We start from the raw sequence: 19,632 nt of genomic DNA, 5'->3' as shown, positions 1-19,632 counted from the left end.
TAATACAGTATTCAACTCCTATTCTGGAGCTTGTATTTTAACTGGAGGAAACTTTCTGAACAATCCATTCATAAATTCCTTTATCATACTCTGAGAATACAATGTCTCCTGATTTAGAGATCATAGAAATCTCAACATTGCTTCTAAATGCACTTTCACTGACTTAATGGACAACCTGTACTCTTCCAGATGCAATAAATAAGGTAAAAAAGTCATGAGACCCCATATTAGATGGATCCAGTTCCTTCCTATGTGCCCTTTCAAATTCTAGGTTTTCATTGTTGATGGAGCGCTTGCTTTTCTTAAAACCTCCCTACAATCCTCTGTAATGCTCAAATGACCAACATCTAGGACTTGGTGAGCCATGCTGTTAGGTGGAGCGATTCTGGGTTGTGGTGCAGTATTGGTTCCTTATGGTTTGTGAGTAGCTGAACATTCGCTGTGAATTACACAGGATTTTCTACACACTAATGTGGATGAGGCCAAAATTGGTGGACATGCATACACAAACTTTCCAGTCTAGTTTATTGGAAATGCATTGCCTTGAGTTCCTGGGCAAAACCATCTGCTCGCAAACCTCCTGCATTTATGATGGTGATCCATCGCAAACATGTCACAGACTGGTTTTCCCTATCTCTGAAACATTAAATTCAATTGCCTTGAGTCCTTCTCCCATTCGTGTGTATCCACACATTATCTGCTCACCCGATCTGCTTCTTCGTTGTCCTGCCATCAGCATTACATTGTTGTGGATTCCCCAGTTCCAAATCTTTTGTGATTCCTCAGAGGGCATCATTCAACTACTTTCTTCTTGCTTTTGAATACAATACATTTGTTGCATTGTCTGTTCTCTTCATAACATGACAACCTTTCACTACATTTCAAAAAGCTTTTGATGCTAGTCTGACTGCTCGCAAGTCCAAAATATTTATGAGCATCTGCAGCTATATTTTTGACCACAAACACATTACATGCATCCTGTGTAGATGACATCCCCTACCTACCATAGAAGCTTCAGTAGTCTGGGACATCTATGCTGTTTTAGCTTTCAGTACTTGTAAACATTCTCTTGTGTATCCACCAATGAACTGCCTTCGCTATTAGCGGATTATCTGGACTAAGTCTTCCCATTCTCCATTCACCTATTGTCACTGCTTGCTTAACTGCCCGTTGAACAAGCCCTTCCTCATTGTAGGCTTCAGAGCATCCTAACTGAATCCTTTTCCCCTTTCTTGTCCCATCAAAGAAGACACTTTCTTCATTAACTTCATGCCTCTATCCTGAGACGGAAACACCGTGCTTTCTGTTACAGTCCTCCACCTAGAAACACCAGTTCTCCGAGTTGCAGATTTGATTTCCTCTTGTTGATGAGCTAGAGCCAAATTCAAAAGCACCTCCTCTGTAAAACTGGTCATGTTTTTTGCCTTCTGTAGTCCAGACCCCTTTTTCCTTAAATAAGCTGCTATTAGAGTCGTACACTTTGTGAAAATGCGAGATACTGAACTTATGTTATACTTATAACAGTGGATGTACATTCATCAGCATTATCATGCATCTGGATTAACAATACATGTGCTATACTGCAAAAGGCTGTCATGCAGAAATGATTGGCATGGTGGACTTCTCCTGACAAGCACCCATCCCTGTGTCTCAGCCCACTCCATGACCAACCCATATTAACCCCACTGTGTCATAATGTTGTGTATGGCGTACCGTATGAACAATATGCAGTACCATTAACTTTCACTGGGCAGTTTATGCACATTTCCACTTTGGGAACCACTGTGCTTCTAAATCAAAACACTGGGGTGCCAACATCTCACATTCAGCATAGGCCAAGACTCTCCTTCAAAAGGTAGCGCTTTAAAATTGAAATGTTGACCATCTACCATGAACTGGAGATGTTTTCTGTGTTTCTTATGAAATGTGCATCTTTCTGCTCTATTAACTGAGACAATCCTCTTTCTTTATAAATGTAAGGCTTTCCAGAAACGTAATCATATAGAAACTTTGTTTCTGTATAAATGCGTTCAACTTCCTTAGATCTAAAAGTGAACGCCACTCTCCAAATTACATTAAAATAAGAAAGAAAGAATCTTGCATAGAAGCCTTCATATTTCTTCTCCACTGGCACCCTCTCAATGGCTGCCTTTTCCATTCATTTTTTAAATCACCTTCATCAACTCCTTCAAATGTCTGGGTTTCTCTTTTGTTGATGTGACAGATGGAGGTTCCTCCAGAACCTCCAATGCATGAATGTGTCTTGCAATTTCCAAAGCCCATTGTCTGATGTTATTTGCCGCCAACGTTTGAAATAAAATTGCGTTCTTCCTCCCGCTGTCAGCTGAACTTGATCTTCCTAGCAAGTCATGATCTACCTTTTTTCCCTTTAAATCTTGAGGGCTGACTTCCTCTACGCACTCTACCTTGGTCCCACCTATACCCTTGTTCTCTCTGTTGTCTTTGATATTGTGTGCTGTCCATAAGACCCATATTGCCTGTAGGGATGTAAAAAAGTACTTTGGTGTCCCTGAGCTTGTCTCTGATACTGCCTTCCAAAACCTCTATAAGGCTGCTTACTCAGCAAAATCTTTAGAAAACAAGCTGTCTCAGTGTCAGCTTTTATTTTCTGAAGAGCCTCATCTACCTTCTTCTGAACACATTGTTGACGTAAAATGGCAATGGAATGTTCATTATACGTGACTGAACCTCTTGTCTAAACAATGTGCTTTTTATCCAGCCATACCTCATCATGACTGCTGCACTTCCAAATGAGCATGTTGAAGCATCTGTTGCTGCATCTATCAATGAAGAAGATGCTTGCTCTCCATTTTTGAATATTGCCTGAGCCTTTTCTCCATCTGCCTCTGGCAACTTCTGTAAAAACAGTGCCGTATTGCTCCACAGCACCACACATCACATCTTGCCACTACTGCTGATACATTGGCAATCTTAACTGCATCATCCACCAACAAATTAACTCTCTTCCCCATAGAGACCCATTTCCTTCTCTCCCTATCTGTGGCTGCTGTACATGGAGATGAAGGATTCCTAGACCTCCTTTGTGGGGCTACTGAAGTCACTGGATCAGTACGTTCCGGATTTAAAAGACTTCCTACATAATCACTGGTAGCCTTTTATTTTTTCTTGCAAAATTTACAGAGGCAATGGCAGGATTCTGCATCAGTGCTAGGCCCTCCTCCAACAGATGATCTTTCACAGGTATTGACTTAGCACTTCTGTGAGATTTCTCTTGAAAGTCAAAAAGAAAACAAGACTTCTCAACCACAGTCAAGGACATACTGAATCGCTCTGATGCCTTTTCTGTTAAGAAATTAAACCTATTAATATCATTTGGTGGTGAACTCCTACTTGCTAGCTCCTGACATACACACTTCTGCACTCTAAACTGGGTTCATTTAGAGTCCTCTGTGGTAGACTGCCTGGCCATCTTTAGCTACCTACTGATTGTCATCACTGTTATTATTGTCAACTGGACCGCTTCGGAGACTTGACTGGACTTAAGGTCAGTTGGGGCAAATCCTGTATTCTCTCCTTTAGCCGGACTGAATTGGAATTCCGAGTAAAACAAGGAACAGGGCGCCTCCCATGGTCCTTTGATACCTTTTGGTACCTCAACATTAATATCTATCATTCTGAGGGAGACCTGCTCGATGGCAATCTTGGCAAAGTCCTGAATGCGATTCGCCAATTCATGAACTTCTGGATCCCACTCCCCCTCTCACCTATGGGCAGAGCCTTGGTGACCAAAATGGTGATTTCCTGCGGCTCCTCTATTCCTTTGCAGCCCTGCTGGTGATACCTGCTAGATCCATCTTCAAGTCTCTGAAGAGCCTAGAGTTGGAATAGGTTTGGGGACCCGTGAGGAAATGGGTGGCGATCGGCCTCCTGCAGCGCCCTATGCCGGAGGAGATGGGTGAGGTGAGGGTCTTGCAGTCTCGGACCTGGAATTATACTTTGCAGTTGCACAACTGCAGTGGCCCATACGGTGGCTAACCGGAGACAAGATGATAGAGGGTGACCTGGTTCAGCAGACGTGAGGGACAAAGATGTATTAGAATAGCTGTTCACACCAGGGGGAGCCGGCTAGAGGATTAGGTATGCTTACTTGAGTAGCCAAGCTGGTCTGGAACCGCTCCATCCAACATAGGCATGCATGGACACCCTATGCACCACAGTTACCTCTATGGTGCGTTCCGGCCATGAAGGATCTGCTGACCGCTTGTGATTCTTTTCAATGGTGGGATGCTGGAATTGCTCACTTGGGTGCAATGGGACCTTAAAATCCTTCCAAGGATTACAGGAGCTATGCATTTCTCCACATGGTCCGGGAGTGCCGCCATTAATGCACACCTGGACCCAGGTCCTGGAACACTTATCGGCGATAACTGATGTCCAGCTCCCCCTGGACCCTCGCCTCTATCTTCTGGGAATCACGAAACAAACCAAGCGCACAAAGCGCTACTTAAGGCTAGTTGACTTGGAATTAGCAGTTTTAAAGAGATTAATTGCCATAGCATGGAAAGCTCCTCAGCCCTCCACACTGGAGTGCTGGCTCCGGGTGACTCACAAATGGGCCTTGCGGAAGCAGATGCCATGATGCACAACTGCAGGATACGAGGAGGTAACGCCACAAGCACTATAAGGGATATGTATGTGGTCAAAATATTTGATAAAATGAACCCACCCCCACCAGACGGTAATGCCACCCACGATGATTCGGGAGACTGATTGGCTTAAGCCCCCGAATTACTTGCATATTTTTCACGCCCACCACAACAAGACATTCATATTGGGCTGCTGACCCCCCTCTGCCATTGCAGCCTGGGGGGGGGGGTATTATGCTGCTAACCCCTTTCCCCCCATTTCTGGGTGGACCACTATTAGAGAGTAACCTATACATGTATAATTTGTCCTTACCACTCTCGTCTACATAACACAAGTGGCTCCCACTCTCTCTACCAGTCAGAGAACTTCAAATGTTACTGTTTTTGTTTGGCTTTCCTTAGTGCCACACACATATTTGATGGACATTAAACAAGACAGGATATAGTAATTTGCTGTAGACAATCATACTGATGTTGGTTATCCTTACTCTCTCTTGATACCACCTTCATGGTAATTTAAGATTTGCATCCAAAATCTTGTCAATGTTGGTAGAGAATTGTAAAATGGCTACAAATTCACCATTTGTAAATGTTACATTTTGTTTACTCAATGGTGAATGCAATAAATACCAATAAATAATTAAAAAAAACATTATTATTGTCATCAACCATATCTGGTGACCTTGGACCTCTTTTCCCAAACATCTCAACAGGATATATCATCCTCCAGTTCCGCAGCCTTTGGCAAACCGTGCTCTCTATCATATCCTTGTGCCTGAGACAGCACTGGTCTTAATTCACTAATTTTGTCTGCTGTTCATTCTGCTCCAACTGTGGTGGGAGCCTCTTGCAGCAGACGTTGGCAATCATACAATGGGATACTGGAACTGGCATCTCTTTAAAATGCCCAGCGTGCACAGAAGCCTTCTGTGTCGTCGTAATGTCTGATGAAGAACATCAGGATATCACCAGTGTCTTGCCCACTCTAGAGCAATGATTATCACAGTACCTGTGGACTGCCTCAATTTGTTGATCACTCTCAGAAAATACAGGCTTGGCAGAATGGTGTAAGTGAGTGTCCTCAACCAGTCTATAACAATGGGCATTCCCTATGGACTGTGTCTCAGGGCAGCTGGATGCAAAGGCATTTTGCGTTTCTTGCAGTGATGAACAAATAGAGATGAAGAATTCACCAGACTTGAAACATGTCTTCCAGTATTGTCATTAAGTTCCCCTTGGTGCTCTAGCGGAGAGATGTTTGCAGAGCTCAGCAGTTTCCCAAAGTTAGGAGATGTACTGCGGTCAGTGATATGTTCCTTGCCGATTCCCAACACCACTTTGGACCCGATGCCAATGTGTTTACTGAGATAGTTCACTCCTGTTGAGTTACTCGGTTGTCACTAAATGCATGATGTCGTTATCGTAGGATGAATTTCAGGCCTTGGTGCACTGCCATCAATTCCAACAAAGTGAGGCGGTTTAGTTGCTCTCTTAGGGACCGTATCCCTTGAGTGAAGACTTTGCTCATGTGGCCCTTCCTCCCACTACGTAAGTGTTCATTACTATGGTTAAAGTCAGACATTTTCTGAAACGAGGCTTCTTATGGCATAGTTGTCTTCATGACCCACCAAGGGAAAAAGTGAATAATAATTTAAAACCTTTCTTCCCTTTCTTGAACAAGTTACTTACCTTTGGTAACACGTTATGTGGCAGAGACATAATCTAGCAGCAGATTTCTCACCTTTGAATTCTCCCCACGCATCAGAGTGGACCCGGAAGATTTCTGTGTGTCAGCCTGCCATCAGGTTTAGGAACCGCCCCTTCAAAATTTTCAGATTGATGGCCCGACACACTGAGCACGACTTTGGGTAGTGGGCGCGCTCCAAACACCAAAGGCAAGTGAGTTGCTGATCTGTCACCGATTTCACCCAATGACCGGAACCGCAAGGCTTGAATCCGGTCTTCCTAGATAACATCCTTTGAGTATAGAAACTCAAAAAAGTCTTGACAAAGAAGTTGAAAAAAACCCAGTCAAACATTGACTGAGGGATAGATCTCTTCGGATAATTGCTTGCTGGCGCGGAAAAGAAAAGAACCAACGTCAGCGTTTCATATCCGGCGTGGACTATGCCGACGACGGATGCTTAGCCGATCAACGCCACCTCACGGCAAGCAGGGGTACTGCTCACGAAAATCTTCGAGATCCTTTCAGACGCCTGAGAGAGAGTTGGAAGGTAAGGATTCTGCAACTAGAAGTTTCCATCAGATAAGTAGTTTGGAACCATAGATCCTCTAAACATCCCTTATTAAGACACATGTAAAGCTTAGTGTATGGAAAAATGAAACGCGTGACAACGTTCTGACAGTGGTGAGGGGGCTAGGTTCAGCGTTGGAATTGCAATACTTTACAGGAGCTGAATCTTCAATTAGATAGATGATTAGCCCCTAAAGGAAACACTCCAGCACCTTTTATGTCCAGTGATGTTCCAAGATCCTGGATGACCTGAATTTGCTATAATATGGACTTGTACAAGCTTATCTGCACAACCAGATCAGAGACTAGATCTAGAGGAGACTGGATGTCATGTTAACTTTTAAAACAAACTGTTTTTACCAATCAGTTGTACATGTCCATATAAACAAACATGCATTTTCTTTTCAGAGCCACCACAACCACTGCCCAGCACTTCATAAATACTTTGTGCTGGTCTTAGCCTGAATGGATGATAAGAACCTTATGCTGGCAGTGTGACTTGTCTATCTGAAATATGAGGAATCTCCTGTGATCCATTCATTTAAGAAGATAGGAGTCATAGAGGGTCGGCAGATGTAATCCAGTTTCCCTGATGAAGACATGAACAATCTGGTGGATGGCCAAACATCCTGAATTATTCTTTCTTTATCAACTAGATGGCATACATACTTCATGTCTAGGATTGGTCTGTATTGTGCATTGTATTTTTGGTTTCAAATAAGTAACAAGAGCATATGCGCTTGCTCTTTTGCCAACTGGACACTCATTCAAACACAGTTGTTCTGAAAGAGTATTTACCTTCCATGCTAACCAATTCAGGAGAACACGTTTCAACACCATTCATGGAATACTGCATGGTGAAGAACCACATCAGAAGTTGTATCTAATGGCTAAAAGCACTCAAATTTTGTTTTTTGTTTTTTAATGTATTTATTTTTACATCGAATGATCTCCCATGAGGGAAAGTAACTAGCAATGACCTCTGCACTTTTGGGGTAATCTGCAGTGGCGGAAAGATGGAAGAGTCCCTGCCTGACAGCTGGGGGCCCTACCTGCAGGTGGCTTCTGGGTTTCTTCACCAATGTGACGTGTGAATAAAAATAATCTTGAGAATGGCATAGCCATGATATTTTGCTGTGGCAGAGTGAGCAAGAAAGAGAGGGGTTGGGGGGCAATGGGGAAGAGGGATATAGTAATTTGAATCTGACCTAGGAGGATTTTCTCTTCGACAGACCATGACAGATCTACAGAGTCCTTTTAAGTGCTAAAAGCCTGATGGGATCAAGCGTTTCTGAAACTCCTCTTTACACTCATCTTGATTCTTCACGGGAAGGAGATGAAGTGAATAGCCAAAGAATTTTCAGAAATAACAGGATGGTAACCATCGAAGCAGGGGTTGGGTCAGGAAGTCATTATTTACTAATGCGTCCATTCCTTCTACTTTCTGTCTTTGGCGTGCAGTTGCAATAGAACCCAGAACATTGTAGCACTACTTGGCTGCCAAAACGTCCAGGGAGTAAAGAAGCAGACTTTCTTAGGCAAATAATGGATCTGACTCTGGGGTGTATTCTCTATGTGCCTCTCTACTGTTTTATTATAAATGAAGGAGTACAAAAGTGTATATGGCAGTTTTATGTTTCCATTGTTTTGGGACTACTGAAGTTAGTGGCTTGTGTTGGCATGTCACAAAAAAGTACAGGCTTCAAACACAATTGATTTAGCCATGATATTGAGTGTCTTAGCTGCTCTGCAGGTAGCCTCCTCCAAGGTAACAATATCATACACTGGAGACACCACATCATGTCAAGAAAATCGGGTTCTGGCAGAGCAAGCACAGACATAAGTTTTGGAAACCAAAGTGGGTGAAGAAAGGCCAGACAACTCTCTGCAATTAGAAGAATTGTGCCTGGAAAAGAGAAGAAGTGAAGCTTGTGGGTCTTGGGATTTCTGTGGTCTCCTTGACCGGCCGTTAAATTGATTGTTAGAATTGTGACAACCATCTTCTTCTCAGACACTTGATATAGTCTTCTGCTTCCAACAGTCTCATGATTTCTTGTTTTTGTCTGTAGCGGGTGAAGTAAGAGGAGCTGGAACTGAGATAGGAATCTGGTGGGTCTGATGGAGGGACCTGAATACCTGGACCCTCTGGAAGAGTTGCCAGCCAGCGCTTGCTGTTGGGATGGATGGCAGCTCCTCATCATAGGATTCTGGTACAGCAGAATATTTATCAGCTTCTTCCATCTTCCTGCCCCCTCAAATATGAACACTGAAAAGAAGACCATCTTCGTGATGCAGAGGCTCTTGATGTGACGGATCTTGTATGAAGAGAAACTTAAATGTCTAATAAGAAATTCTGGACACCTTTGATTTCAAATACTTCAGCATCAAATGCATAGAGGTAGAAGAGTCTTGTGTTGAATGTTGACAGGGAGTACTGGCCACCTGAGATAAGATCTGTAGGTCCAGAGGGAGTCTTACTGGAGTATCCATAGGGCAACCATGACCCATGTTTATGAAGTTCACTACCTATCAGTTCAGGCATGTCCTGAATCTAGCTATCACTAGAGAAACTTTAGAATACCTGGTAGTACTGTTCAGACTGCTATGTCTATATGCTATACAGAGAGTGAGAGTAGAAGCCATCAGTACACCTAAAGGACCTCCAACTGTTAGGATTAATATGAAAACGAAACATGCCACAATGGGTTATTTACCCAAAAGAGAGCAGAAACCCTCTTCCCTGGTAGCACAGAACACACTCCAGCTGGATGCAGCATATCCAAATACATAGGATGATGGTCATATGCCGATCCAAAGGAATGACACCAAACTCGAAATGTTGTAGTATCTGGGTAATTATATCTGTGGAAACATGTACAGCCATACACGGGAAACCTCCTGTGTTTCTAGATGTTCTGAAGAGCAAACAAGAACACATAGCCTTACCAGTTAATGATATTGGGTATGTAATTCACAGGCAATTATGACAGCCTCAGAAATTATTCTAAGAAATGTTAATAGAGGTGTTGATCTAACCTCAATCAAAGACTGGCTGACACAGCTCAATATATTTGGAGAGACAGTTCCATGTTTTAAGTGTGATGTAGGAGAATGAGCAACGTTGCTTTTGCGAATGCGGGGTGTATGTGTGAGTGAGAATGAGGCAGAGCACATGTGTCTGGTGGGTTGGTGAAAGTGTATGCAGCTGTTCAGGTACTCTGGTCCTGTATTTTGCAGGGCGTTTCAGGTTTGCATGAGAAGTTTGAAATGGCTGCACGTGTCAAAGGGGAGTCAGTGAGGTGCGGTGTTAGGTGGGTGCGGCGTGTGAAGTAGAATATGAGTCTTGCAGCGGTGTTCTGGATGGTCTGGAATCTTTGTAGGAGTTGTCTAGAGATTCTGGTGTAGAATGGTGTTAAGAGGCAACCATTGGAAGAACTATTGTAGCATGCATAGGATGTGGAAGCAGGAGGTGCACACTGCATTGACTTGAGCAGTCATGTTGAGCTTGTCGTGTAGGATGATCCCTAGATTTCCTGTTAGGTCTGTAGTTGTAGGTGTTGGCCCTAGCTTCCACAGCCACCAGTTGTAGTCCCATGGGGAGGTATAGTTGCTGAAGACCAATACTTCCGTCTTCTCGGAGTTGAACTACAGACAGTCAGTTTGCATCCAGACTGCTACCATGGCCACACTGTTGGTGAAGTTGGTTCTGATTGTGGTTGTCTTGTCCGTCAGGGAGAGGATGAGTTGGGTGTCAGTGGCATAGGAGGTGACGGTGACGTGTTGTGATTGGATGATGTTGACGAGCGATTCTTGTATAAGCTGAAAAGGGTGGGGCTGAGGGATGATCCCTGTGTGACTCTGCATATCAATTTCCTGATTTCTGATGTGAAGGGTGGTAGCCTGACCCTTTGGGTTCTTCCTGTGAGGAATGAACAGATCCATTTCAGAGCGGATCCTTGTATGCCAATCTCGTAGAGTCTTCAGCAGAGGGTCTTGCTGGAGACAGCGTTGGAGGCCGTGGAGAGGCTGAGCAGGATGGGTGCTGCTCTTTCTCCTTGGTCCAGGTTGATTAAAATGTCACTGGTGGCTAAGATGAGTGCTGTTTTGGTGGTGTTATTCTTTCTAAATCCTGACAGAGTGTTGTCTAGAAGATGGTGAAGTTCGAGGTGGGTTGTGAGTTGCTTGTTGATGGCCTTCTTAATCACTTTGGCTGGATAGGGGAGCAGAGAGATGGGTAAGAAGTTGCTCGGTTGATATGGGTCTACTCTAGCGATAAGTCCTCCCAGACTATAGGTAAGAACAAAATGAGAGAGAAGGGCAGTGCTGAAGATATGAGACAGGAGCAGGTTAAAGGAACAGAAACTACACTCTGCAGTAACTGTTCCTCTACCATGAGATCGCCTCACTATCAGATTAGTTACTGACAGTGCTAGTTAGGTACCTATAAAGGTTTAAGGCCCGCTCATCTCTATTCTGATGAGTATTAGCCTCCCTATCCACAATATCAGGAAAAAGGTAAGCACACACAAAAGAGATACTCCTTATAACAGAACTGATCTTCCTGACAATTGCATGGCTGACTAAAATTCAAGATACAAACCTCTAGAAAAGGGACGAGGAAGGACCCAAGAACCTGACAGCAGGGAGGGGCCAGGCACCTTTGAAAAGATGAGAAGGGATCGAATAAAAAGTCTAAATCTAAAAAGAAAAAAGTAACAACCATTTCTACTAAAGTGGACATTGCCCTGAAAGATGAAGATCTTCCTAAGAGACCTGGTCTACAGTTCTACTACATAGTGTTTCAGAGTTTGCAACAGTTGATTTAGTCTAGAAGCCTTCTCAACCTCAGCTGTGACAACTGAATGTGTACAAATAGAGATCACTGACATTCCCCCAAACAAACCTGACCATGTGTACAAAGTACACCATCAGACAGAAGAAGATAAACCAAGACACAAAAAACAATTACTCTTCAACTCAGGAACATCGCTCCTGGTAGTTTCATATATCAATTCAGCGACTTATTTTCTAATGGTCTTTGATTGCTTAGTATGTTTTGATGGGTGTTGTTTCATAGAGTTTTAACTCGGTGCTTATCGGTGCTTTCAAGGGATTCCACATCTATTGCTTCCAGGTGACTTAACATATAAAATCAGTGTTTTCTTAACCGTGCTTCCTGGACTGGTTATATTATAATTTCTGGATGACTAGAGTGATCAATGGATGCAGGGCTGTGCTTCCTGGGATCTAATTCCTGTCACTCTTGGCTATTCCGCATGTTGCTTAGCAGCATACTTTGGTTGTTCTGGAATGCTTCTAGAGATTGACCTTCCCTTTCTCCCAGGAAACACAATACAGTCTTGTTTTGGTATCTTGTTCCCAGCTAACTCTATGTAGGACACACTGATTGCTCAACAGAGCTGCTTGGTTTCTTAACAGTGCTTTCAGGCTCCAGCATGTGCTCACTGAGTTCTTAACAAAGCTTCCTTGGCTCTGTCATATGTTTGTTACTGGCGACTTCATACATTGTACACCCTGTTTTGTTTATAACAGGGCTCCCGATGTAGTGGCCTTCAGATGGTACTCGCAGGCTGTTTAACAGTGCTTCCAGGGACTGATTTTCCAACACTCCTGGGTTGGTCTTGAGCCGCTCCTGGGATGCTCCATACAGTAGATACTCGGTTGGCTAAACAATGATAAGGAACAGCAAGTATGCAGATGCACATCTTTGTCAATTCTTACACTCTCCCCAGCTCTTCGTGCCTATGCGCAGCGGTGCACTGCACCATCTTTAGAGCAAATCTCCAAAACCATGCACCTCACCGTGTACACACCATATGGGACTAACTACAACCAACCATGCACTCCAAAATGACGTTGAATGTTGCAAATACTAGTGCTTTGCGACTTCACTGGGGATATAAATCGTTAACATACAATACCTGTTCAGACTCCACACTGGCATCTTTCAGTGTCTTTTCTGCTGCCTCTTTAAATTTCTTCAGTTTTTTCACTGTGTCTTCCAGGCTCTGGGCAGAGAAAAGCAAGTATCAGACACATTCATGAAGCTTACCCACTTACTATGTAAGCAAATGCTATGACTATTATCAGGAGCTGTCTGGAATTGTATCCTCCTAGGAGAGGGGATATTGCTTTGAGCAACTACGAATCATCCAGTTTAAATTTACTCAAACTTATAAGGTGCAGAACCAGGGGATGAGGTTTTATAAGGTGCAGATTTGCACATGCTAAAACAGTGCTAGAATTTAGCCACCTGCCTTCTCCAGCATCATGTGGTCAGGCCAATGTTGTCCCACTGGCTGGGACCCTGACTGGTATAGCCAATGGTGGCCTCCCCAAGCCCCACCATCCCTGCTATCTGCAGATGGTAAATGCCAGTGAAATACCTTGCATTGGGAAACCTTTGTAAAAGAACTTGGTGATTCCAGGCCTGGAAGGTTACTCCCATTCTGTGAAGTTATCCTGTCCATCCTTACTTACTCAAGTGGAGATAGCCACCACCATCGAGAATTCTGGCCCTGGTATCTCTCCTCAGGGACTTAACCAGGAATTTTTAATGAAGCCCTAAGAGATCGGGTTTAAAAGTCTGTTTCGCTATATTTACGAGCCACCCCACTTCACTTAGCTTTACTTACTTACCTTAGGAAAATTATTTTCCTTAGTTAAAATACAATTATCTTACTAAATATATGCTGAAATATATGATCTCATAATGTAGGTTTTACCTTATTCCTTTACAAAGGAATAAAGACAAAAATTAACCTAATTAATTACATAATAAAGAAATGATATTCGCTGTTATTACTCTAGTACCAGCATCCGAGCATCGGATTGAAGTGTTGATGAAAGCCTATTACTGTGACACGGAGGAGAATCGCACTATAATCCAATGCATTTGTGCGTTGGAGAGCCCTAATATGGTTGCTCTAGGAACCCACAGCAGTCCCATGCCACAGTCTCTCACTGTGTGCTGTGGAAAGAGATCTAGGTTACTCCACACAGAGGACCCCCGCCACATTACTTTGTCTGGCATAGTCAGATTGTTACAGTAAGTGCCTCAGTAATGAGAAATCATTGACAATGCCAATAGGCCTGGCTTTAAAGGAATGTTTTGTGGTAATGTCAAGCATTACAAGTAAATAGCATGGGAGTAGGTACAAATTTGTGCGGAAGCAAAGAATTGTAGAATAATATAGGTGTGGGTTAAATGGTCAGATGACAGCATCACTGCCAAGCCAGACCTAAAAATCCATGTAGGTTAATGACCTCCCATCCATGCTGCTGCCAGAGAAAAGCAATATAAATGAACCAGTTATTTAAGCAACTCTAATAGCATTCTAATGCAACATGTGTGGCCGATAGATCAAACTCAGGCAGGTGAGTAAATAAACAAAATGATCACCATTGCTGGAGGGCGACCACTTTTTGTTGTGAAAGTGAGCAACTTCTGCCCAAACTAAACATGTACTCAAGGTTCCCAACATGTGGGTAGAGCTAAAGCCCCTCTCTAGTGATGCTCACATAATTGTCTGGCCACAGCTGAGCTTTCGAGCCAAACCATAAAAAGTGGTATACATCATTGTAGTGACCATTTGCAAACTCTTATGGTACTCCCATCATTCTGGCTATTTCCACATCTGGAATTAGTGATTCCATGGGAATCAGTAACTCTCAGTTACATGAATACTGTGGTATTCCTAATTGTACAATAAGAAGCGGGGATACTGTGTACTATTTCTCACCTACACATTTTGACAGGCTTTTGCTGACGTAATATTAGGAGAGACATGTGGGGTGAGGTTTTACGTTACTTATAATCTAGATTCAGTAGGCCTAGGTCCAGCCCAAACCCTATTACTCTTTTTTTTCTTTACCAAATAGTAACTTTTACCATAATCAGTGTAAAAGTAAAAACAAGTGCATGGCTCAGAGATTGCATTAGTAGTTTGCTCCAGCAGCTTCCAGCTGCCAGGCAGACCATGGTCACTGCCACGGCTGTTGACGCCTATTGTTCTGTCCCATTCTCTGACATTGTGAATACATCTCTTCACGGATGCCCAACCCGGTCTCCACAGCACTACCGAAACACCATTACATACATCCCAACTGTCCATGTGTTCACATAAACTGCATTCAACATTTATGGAGAGATGGATTGAAGGGTACGTTGCTCCTTGCTTGTTTCTTCTATATTTTGGTATTTGTAGTCCATACTTTATAAATGAATGAAAAGTAATAGTACCAGAGTTCAATGAAAACAAGCAGTGGCAAATCCAATTGGTCCTGGTGCTGGCTGTCACTCTTTTGGCTTTATCAGTCCTTGTTTTGTTTTCTCATGTTTTTTGTAAAATAAAATTGTTAGGTTAGCAGCTGGGCCCTCAAAAATATTTAAAAAAAGAAAAACAAATATACCTTTTGTCTCAAAAAAGCACACATTGACAATGTAGTCCCTGGCGCTAAAGAGAACTACTTGGTGTGTGAATGTACTTCTTGTGAAAACGCAACATGCTGTCACTTACAGTGCAGTTACTCAATGGCTGAAGTTGACAGACTCACTTCCCCATACTGTATGCTGTAGTTGTTGGAAGCACAATATGAATGGCACAGCAAAAGACCAATGGATGAAGAAGGCTGACTGAAAGACTCTACGGCATCATATGCATTATTTTGAAAAAAAATCAATAGGTCTTGGTTAACTCCAGACCTATAAATGTCTGGCAAGTTTACATGGGGCACCTTGAGAGCTCCTATTTGTTTTGGATTTTTTAATTAAATCTAAAACAGACAGCTGCTAACACATTACTGAATGGCCAGGCAGAAGGTACACAGGATGGAGTGCCGGGCCTGGCCTCCACTGTTCAAAGAACCAGTGACTCTCCATGCTTGAGGGCGGGGCAAGGCCTCACGTGTTTTATCAGTCACAGCTGCTCTTTTCATTTTGAGACATGCACACTAAATACTCTTAATTTGTCATGCTATTGCAGCAGTGATACTTTCATGCAAAAGGTATACTTGTCAGGTCATTTCAAATCTAGAGCAACTATTAATGTAGACACATCAATTAGGCCTAGATGCTCTAAAGATAATGTGGTGCTGAGCCCAGGCAAACACCTCCGGAAATTAAGCACTCACTTTAATGATATGCCCATCTCTATCATCAATCAATATTGACATGGATATAACTGTACCTTTTGCAAATCTGCACCAAAAATAACCAAGTGACTTTATTGATTAAAAAAACAGAATTATGCCAGTTGAAATCTTTCTCTGTTTGTATTCATACTCATAACATGTGTCATGTGCAAACAGTTAAGGTTCCTTATGAACTTTCAGCTTCAGTTACACTTTCACTCACTATGGTGTATGTGTGCACGATGGTGGTGTAACTGTCAAGAAAGCTGTGTATTTGTTTTTTCTATGCATGGGATGAGCAAGTCATATGGAATGGTTTCCATGCTGAATTCTAGGGCAATTACTATTCACTAATGCGTCACGTTTCTCACACATATTTCACTATATTAATGCAGATTCACGAGGGATATGGAATTATCACAGTGGTTGTCACTAGGTTAAACTGGGTTTGGTTTGCAAGTTACATATTTATTACTTGGGTTGGTTATCCTCATATTAGGAAATATTATGAATTTGAGCAGGACATGGTATCACCACGATTTTAGTCATAAGGGGGCACATGTATGTACTATTTTTCCTGTCGCAAACGGCCCGATTCGCAGAATCTGACTGTTTGCGACAGGAAAAAACATTTTGGTATGTACAGAGCCTATTTTGCGATTCGGTAATCTATTTACCGAATCGCAAAATAGGTTTGCTAGTCGCAATTAGGAAGGGGCGTTCCCATCCTAATTGCAAGTCGCAGTGCGATGTAGGATTGTTTTGTGACCGTGATTGCGGTCACAAAACAATCGCAATTAGCACCAGTTTCAAACTGGTGCTAACCCATTCGCAAACGGGAAGGGTCCACCACTGCCTGCTCTGAAAAAATGAAAAGAATACTTTTCATTTTTAATTTTGAAATGCATCTTGTTTTCCTTTAAGGAAAACGGGCTGCATTTAACAAAAAAAAACTGCTTTATTTAAAAGCAGTCACAGACATGGTGGTCTGCTGTCTACAGCAGGCCACCATCCCCGTGAGGGCGGCCAGTCCCAATGGGGTCGCAAATTGCGACCTACCTCATGAAAATTCATTAGGTAGGTCATTTGCGACCCCATTGAGAATCACAAACAGTGTAAAGTACACTGTTGTACATCCGGTTTTGCGACTCGCAAATTGCGAGTCGCAAAACCGGATCTTTTTACATTTGGCCCAAGGTCACTCTTGGACCAGATGGTTGGAAAATAATGCTTTTGACCATCAGGATGTGTTAACTAGGACACTAACACGGTTTATATTCATGGTGTTTCTAGGATAAAACATCTGGATTTTTATGTTACTTACAGATGAACTGAGTTACAGGTGGTTCAAATTGAAAGACTGATGTACCAGATTAGATTTTTCTTTAAAAAAGGAATTATATTTTCCTTTAAAAGTATTTAGATATTCATTGTTTTCATGGGAGGTTTGTTTGCAGATCAGTATTTAAATCCCAGAAGGACTACCCAATTTGAAATGCATTGAGCATGGTTTGTATTAGGAGAGAAATATTATGCATTTGCAACTGACAAGATGAATAATACATACATAAACAGTTAAAAAAAGAATGGTTTAGAAAAGAATGTTTTTTTAAATAAATACTGCTGAAAAAACCTCATGAGGTTTGATTATTCCTGTAGACATCACCCATCATTAATGAATGGGTGTTCAAGGATTATGTGCCTTTTGCCATGTAACTTATCATCTAATTACGTCCACAACTACAGTATGAAGCAGAGGCATGAATGCTAACACCCTCTCCCCCAAAAGGGTTGGCAAGTGGTGAAAAGTAGCGAGCTGCGTCTACCGACACCTTTGCACTGTATTATATAGTAAATGTTCGACACTGGGTGTAAGGGAGGGCTTGCTCCAGCTGCTAGTTAAAAATATTTACTGCAACTATAGCTACATAGTACTGTCCAAATAGATGCCCTAGTAACTGCACAGGAGTGTTCTATTGCCCTTTTAGATTTCATACGCAAAGACGACTCACAAATACCCACAACATACATAACACTGTGTTCTTTAAACTTCAAGGTCCTCACCTGACACTTTTTCTCCAGCTGATGTCTCTGCTTTCTTTCACCCTGCAGGAGACCTTCCTGGTACTGCTTCAGCTGAACCTCATCTTGATGACATTTTGCTAGCTCCTTGATCTGGCCCTGCAGAGCATTCATCTCAGCAAGAAGTTCATGGATCTTGAGTGCCTGCGGAGGAAGCATTGGGAGATATGTTTCTAGGAAACCTTGTCCCTGTGGATATTGAAAGAATATAGAACAATCAAGTCTAGAGGGACCATGAACTTGATATTTTTCTGTCCTGTGTAACACCCAATGACAACAATGTGCTGTGTCTGTATGGATGCAGTGGCTCCTGTTTCAGAACTGTCAACGTTTGACAATTACTCTTCAGTTTCTAAGCATCAGAAAACAAAAGAGTCCGTATAAATGAAAAAGAGGTAGACATTATGCAATTTGAAGGTATAGGAAAAAATGTTGAATAATTTTCAGGATAATTTTTTTCTTAAATTCAGAGCATTACAAAGTCTTGCAGGAATCAATGGTGACAGAGGGAGTTTCTCAAAGACATTTCATCATCCAACAGGTGCAATGTAGTACAAGGTATGACAAGTTATTCAGGTAGAAAACACCCGGGGGCAGTAATAAGTTAAAGATTTAGTTTTTTACTTTTTATATTCTGAAAGCTTTTTCTAATAATGAGGATTCCATATGAAAGATGTTCCCAATGAACGGTTCTACCCTGGAAATGGTCAAAGAAATAAGTCTGTGCGTAGCAGGATGGCAACTTTCTCTGGCATAGGAAGGGGGATGGAAAAATCTCAAAATGGGTAGGTACGTAGGTTAAGATGTTTACCACGGCAAAAATATTTAAACATTGAAAGAAATAAGTACCACAGAACAAAGGTGCTGGCTTAATTCTATACTGCCTATAATCTCATACTGTGGAAAATGTCCTTTCCATGTGAAAAAAGTAACTCACCAAAACTTTTCCAAGTTTGCAACCAGAAAGCTGCACACTCTTGGTCTCTCTTCTTGCTCACCTGCTCATGGTTTTCTTTCTGGTACTGCGTGTTCAACAACTCCATCTGCTTCAACTCTGACTCAGTTTGCTGCAGAGGGGAAAAGATAACTGGTCACAGGTCTTGTATGTCCACTGGTAAAAACAAAGTGTTGGAAATAAGAAATGCAATGCTTATTCACTTACAATATTTTTTGCACCAAATGAGATGTTGCAGCTCATAACCCCCTCAATTCCCAAAAATAAGAAAAACTTTACAATTTGCATATTCATAACAAATCTCAATCTAAGCTCACATTTCAGTGATTAGTCCATTTCTTGCAAGGGATGTAGTGAAAGCTTTAACTCCTGCGGAATTGATGATATATATATATATATATATACAGGGAGTGCAGAATTATTAGGCAAGTTGTATTTTTGAGGATTAATGTTATTATTGAACAACAACCATGTTCTCAATGAACCCAAAAAACTCATTAATATCAAAGCTGAATATTTTTGGAAGTAGTTTTTAGTTTGTTTTTAGTTTTAGCTATGTT

At 42.1% G+C, this 19,632-nt stretch overlaps 1 protein-coding gene across 1 annotated transcript in view; it reads right to left on the bottom strand.

Moving 5' to 3' along the window:
• CCDC150 (coiled-coil domain containing 150) overlaps positions 1–19,632 on the bottom strand; it is a 192,498-nt gene that overhangs the window by 25,289 nt on the left and 147,577 nt on the right. The window contains exons 24-26 of the mRNA XM_069213090.1: positions 19,116–19,184; positions 18,100–18,261; positions 12,825–12,911 (exon numbers count right to left, since the gene is read on the bottom strand). Coding sequence (XP_069069191.1) covers positions 12,825–12,911; positions 18,100–18,261; positions 19,116–19,184 — 318 coding nt within the window. The remainder of the gene's footprint in view (positions 1–12,824; positions 12,912–18,099; positions 18,262–19,115; positions 19,185–19,632) is intronic.

This window comes from Pleurodeles waltl, chromosome 11, assembly GCF_031143425.1.
Source record: "Pleurodeles waltl isolate 20211129_DDA chromosome 11, aPleWal1.hap1.20221129, whole genome shotgun sequence".
NCBI lineage: Eukaryota > Metazoa > Chordata > Amphibia > Caudata > Salamandridae > Pleurodeles > Pleurodeles waltl.
The sequence above is the reverse complement of the archived record's forward strand: the minus strand, read 5'-3'. Positions and strand labels throughout refer to the sequence as shown.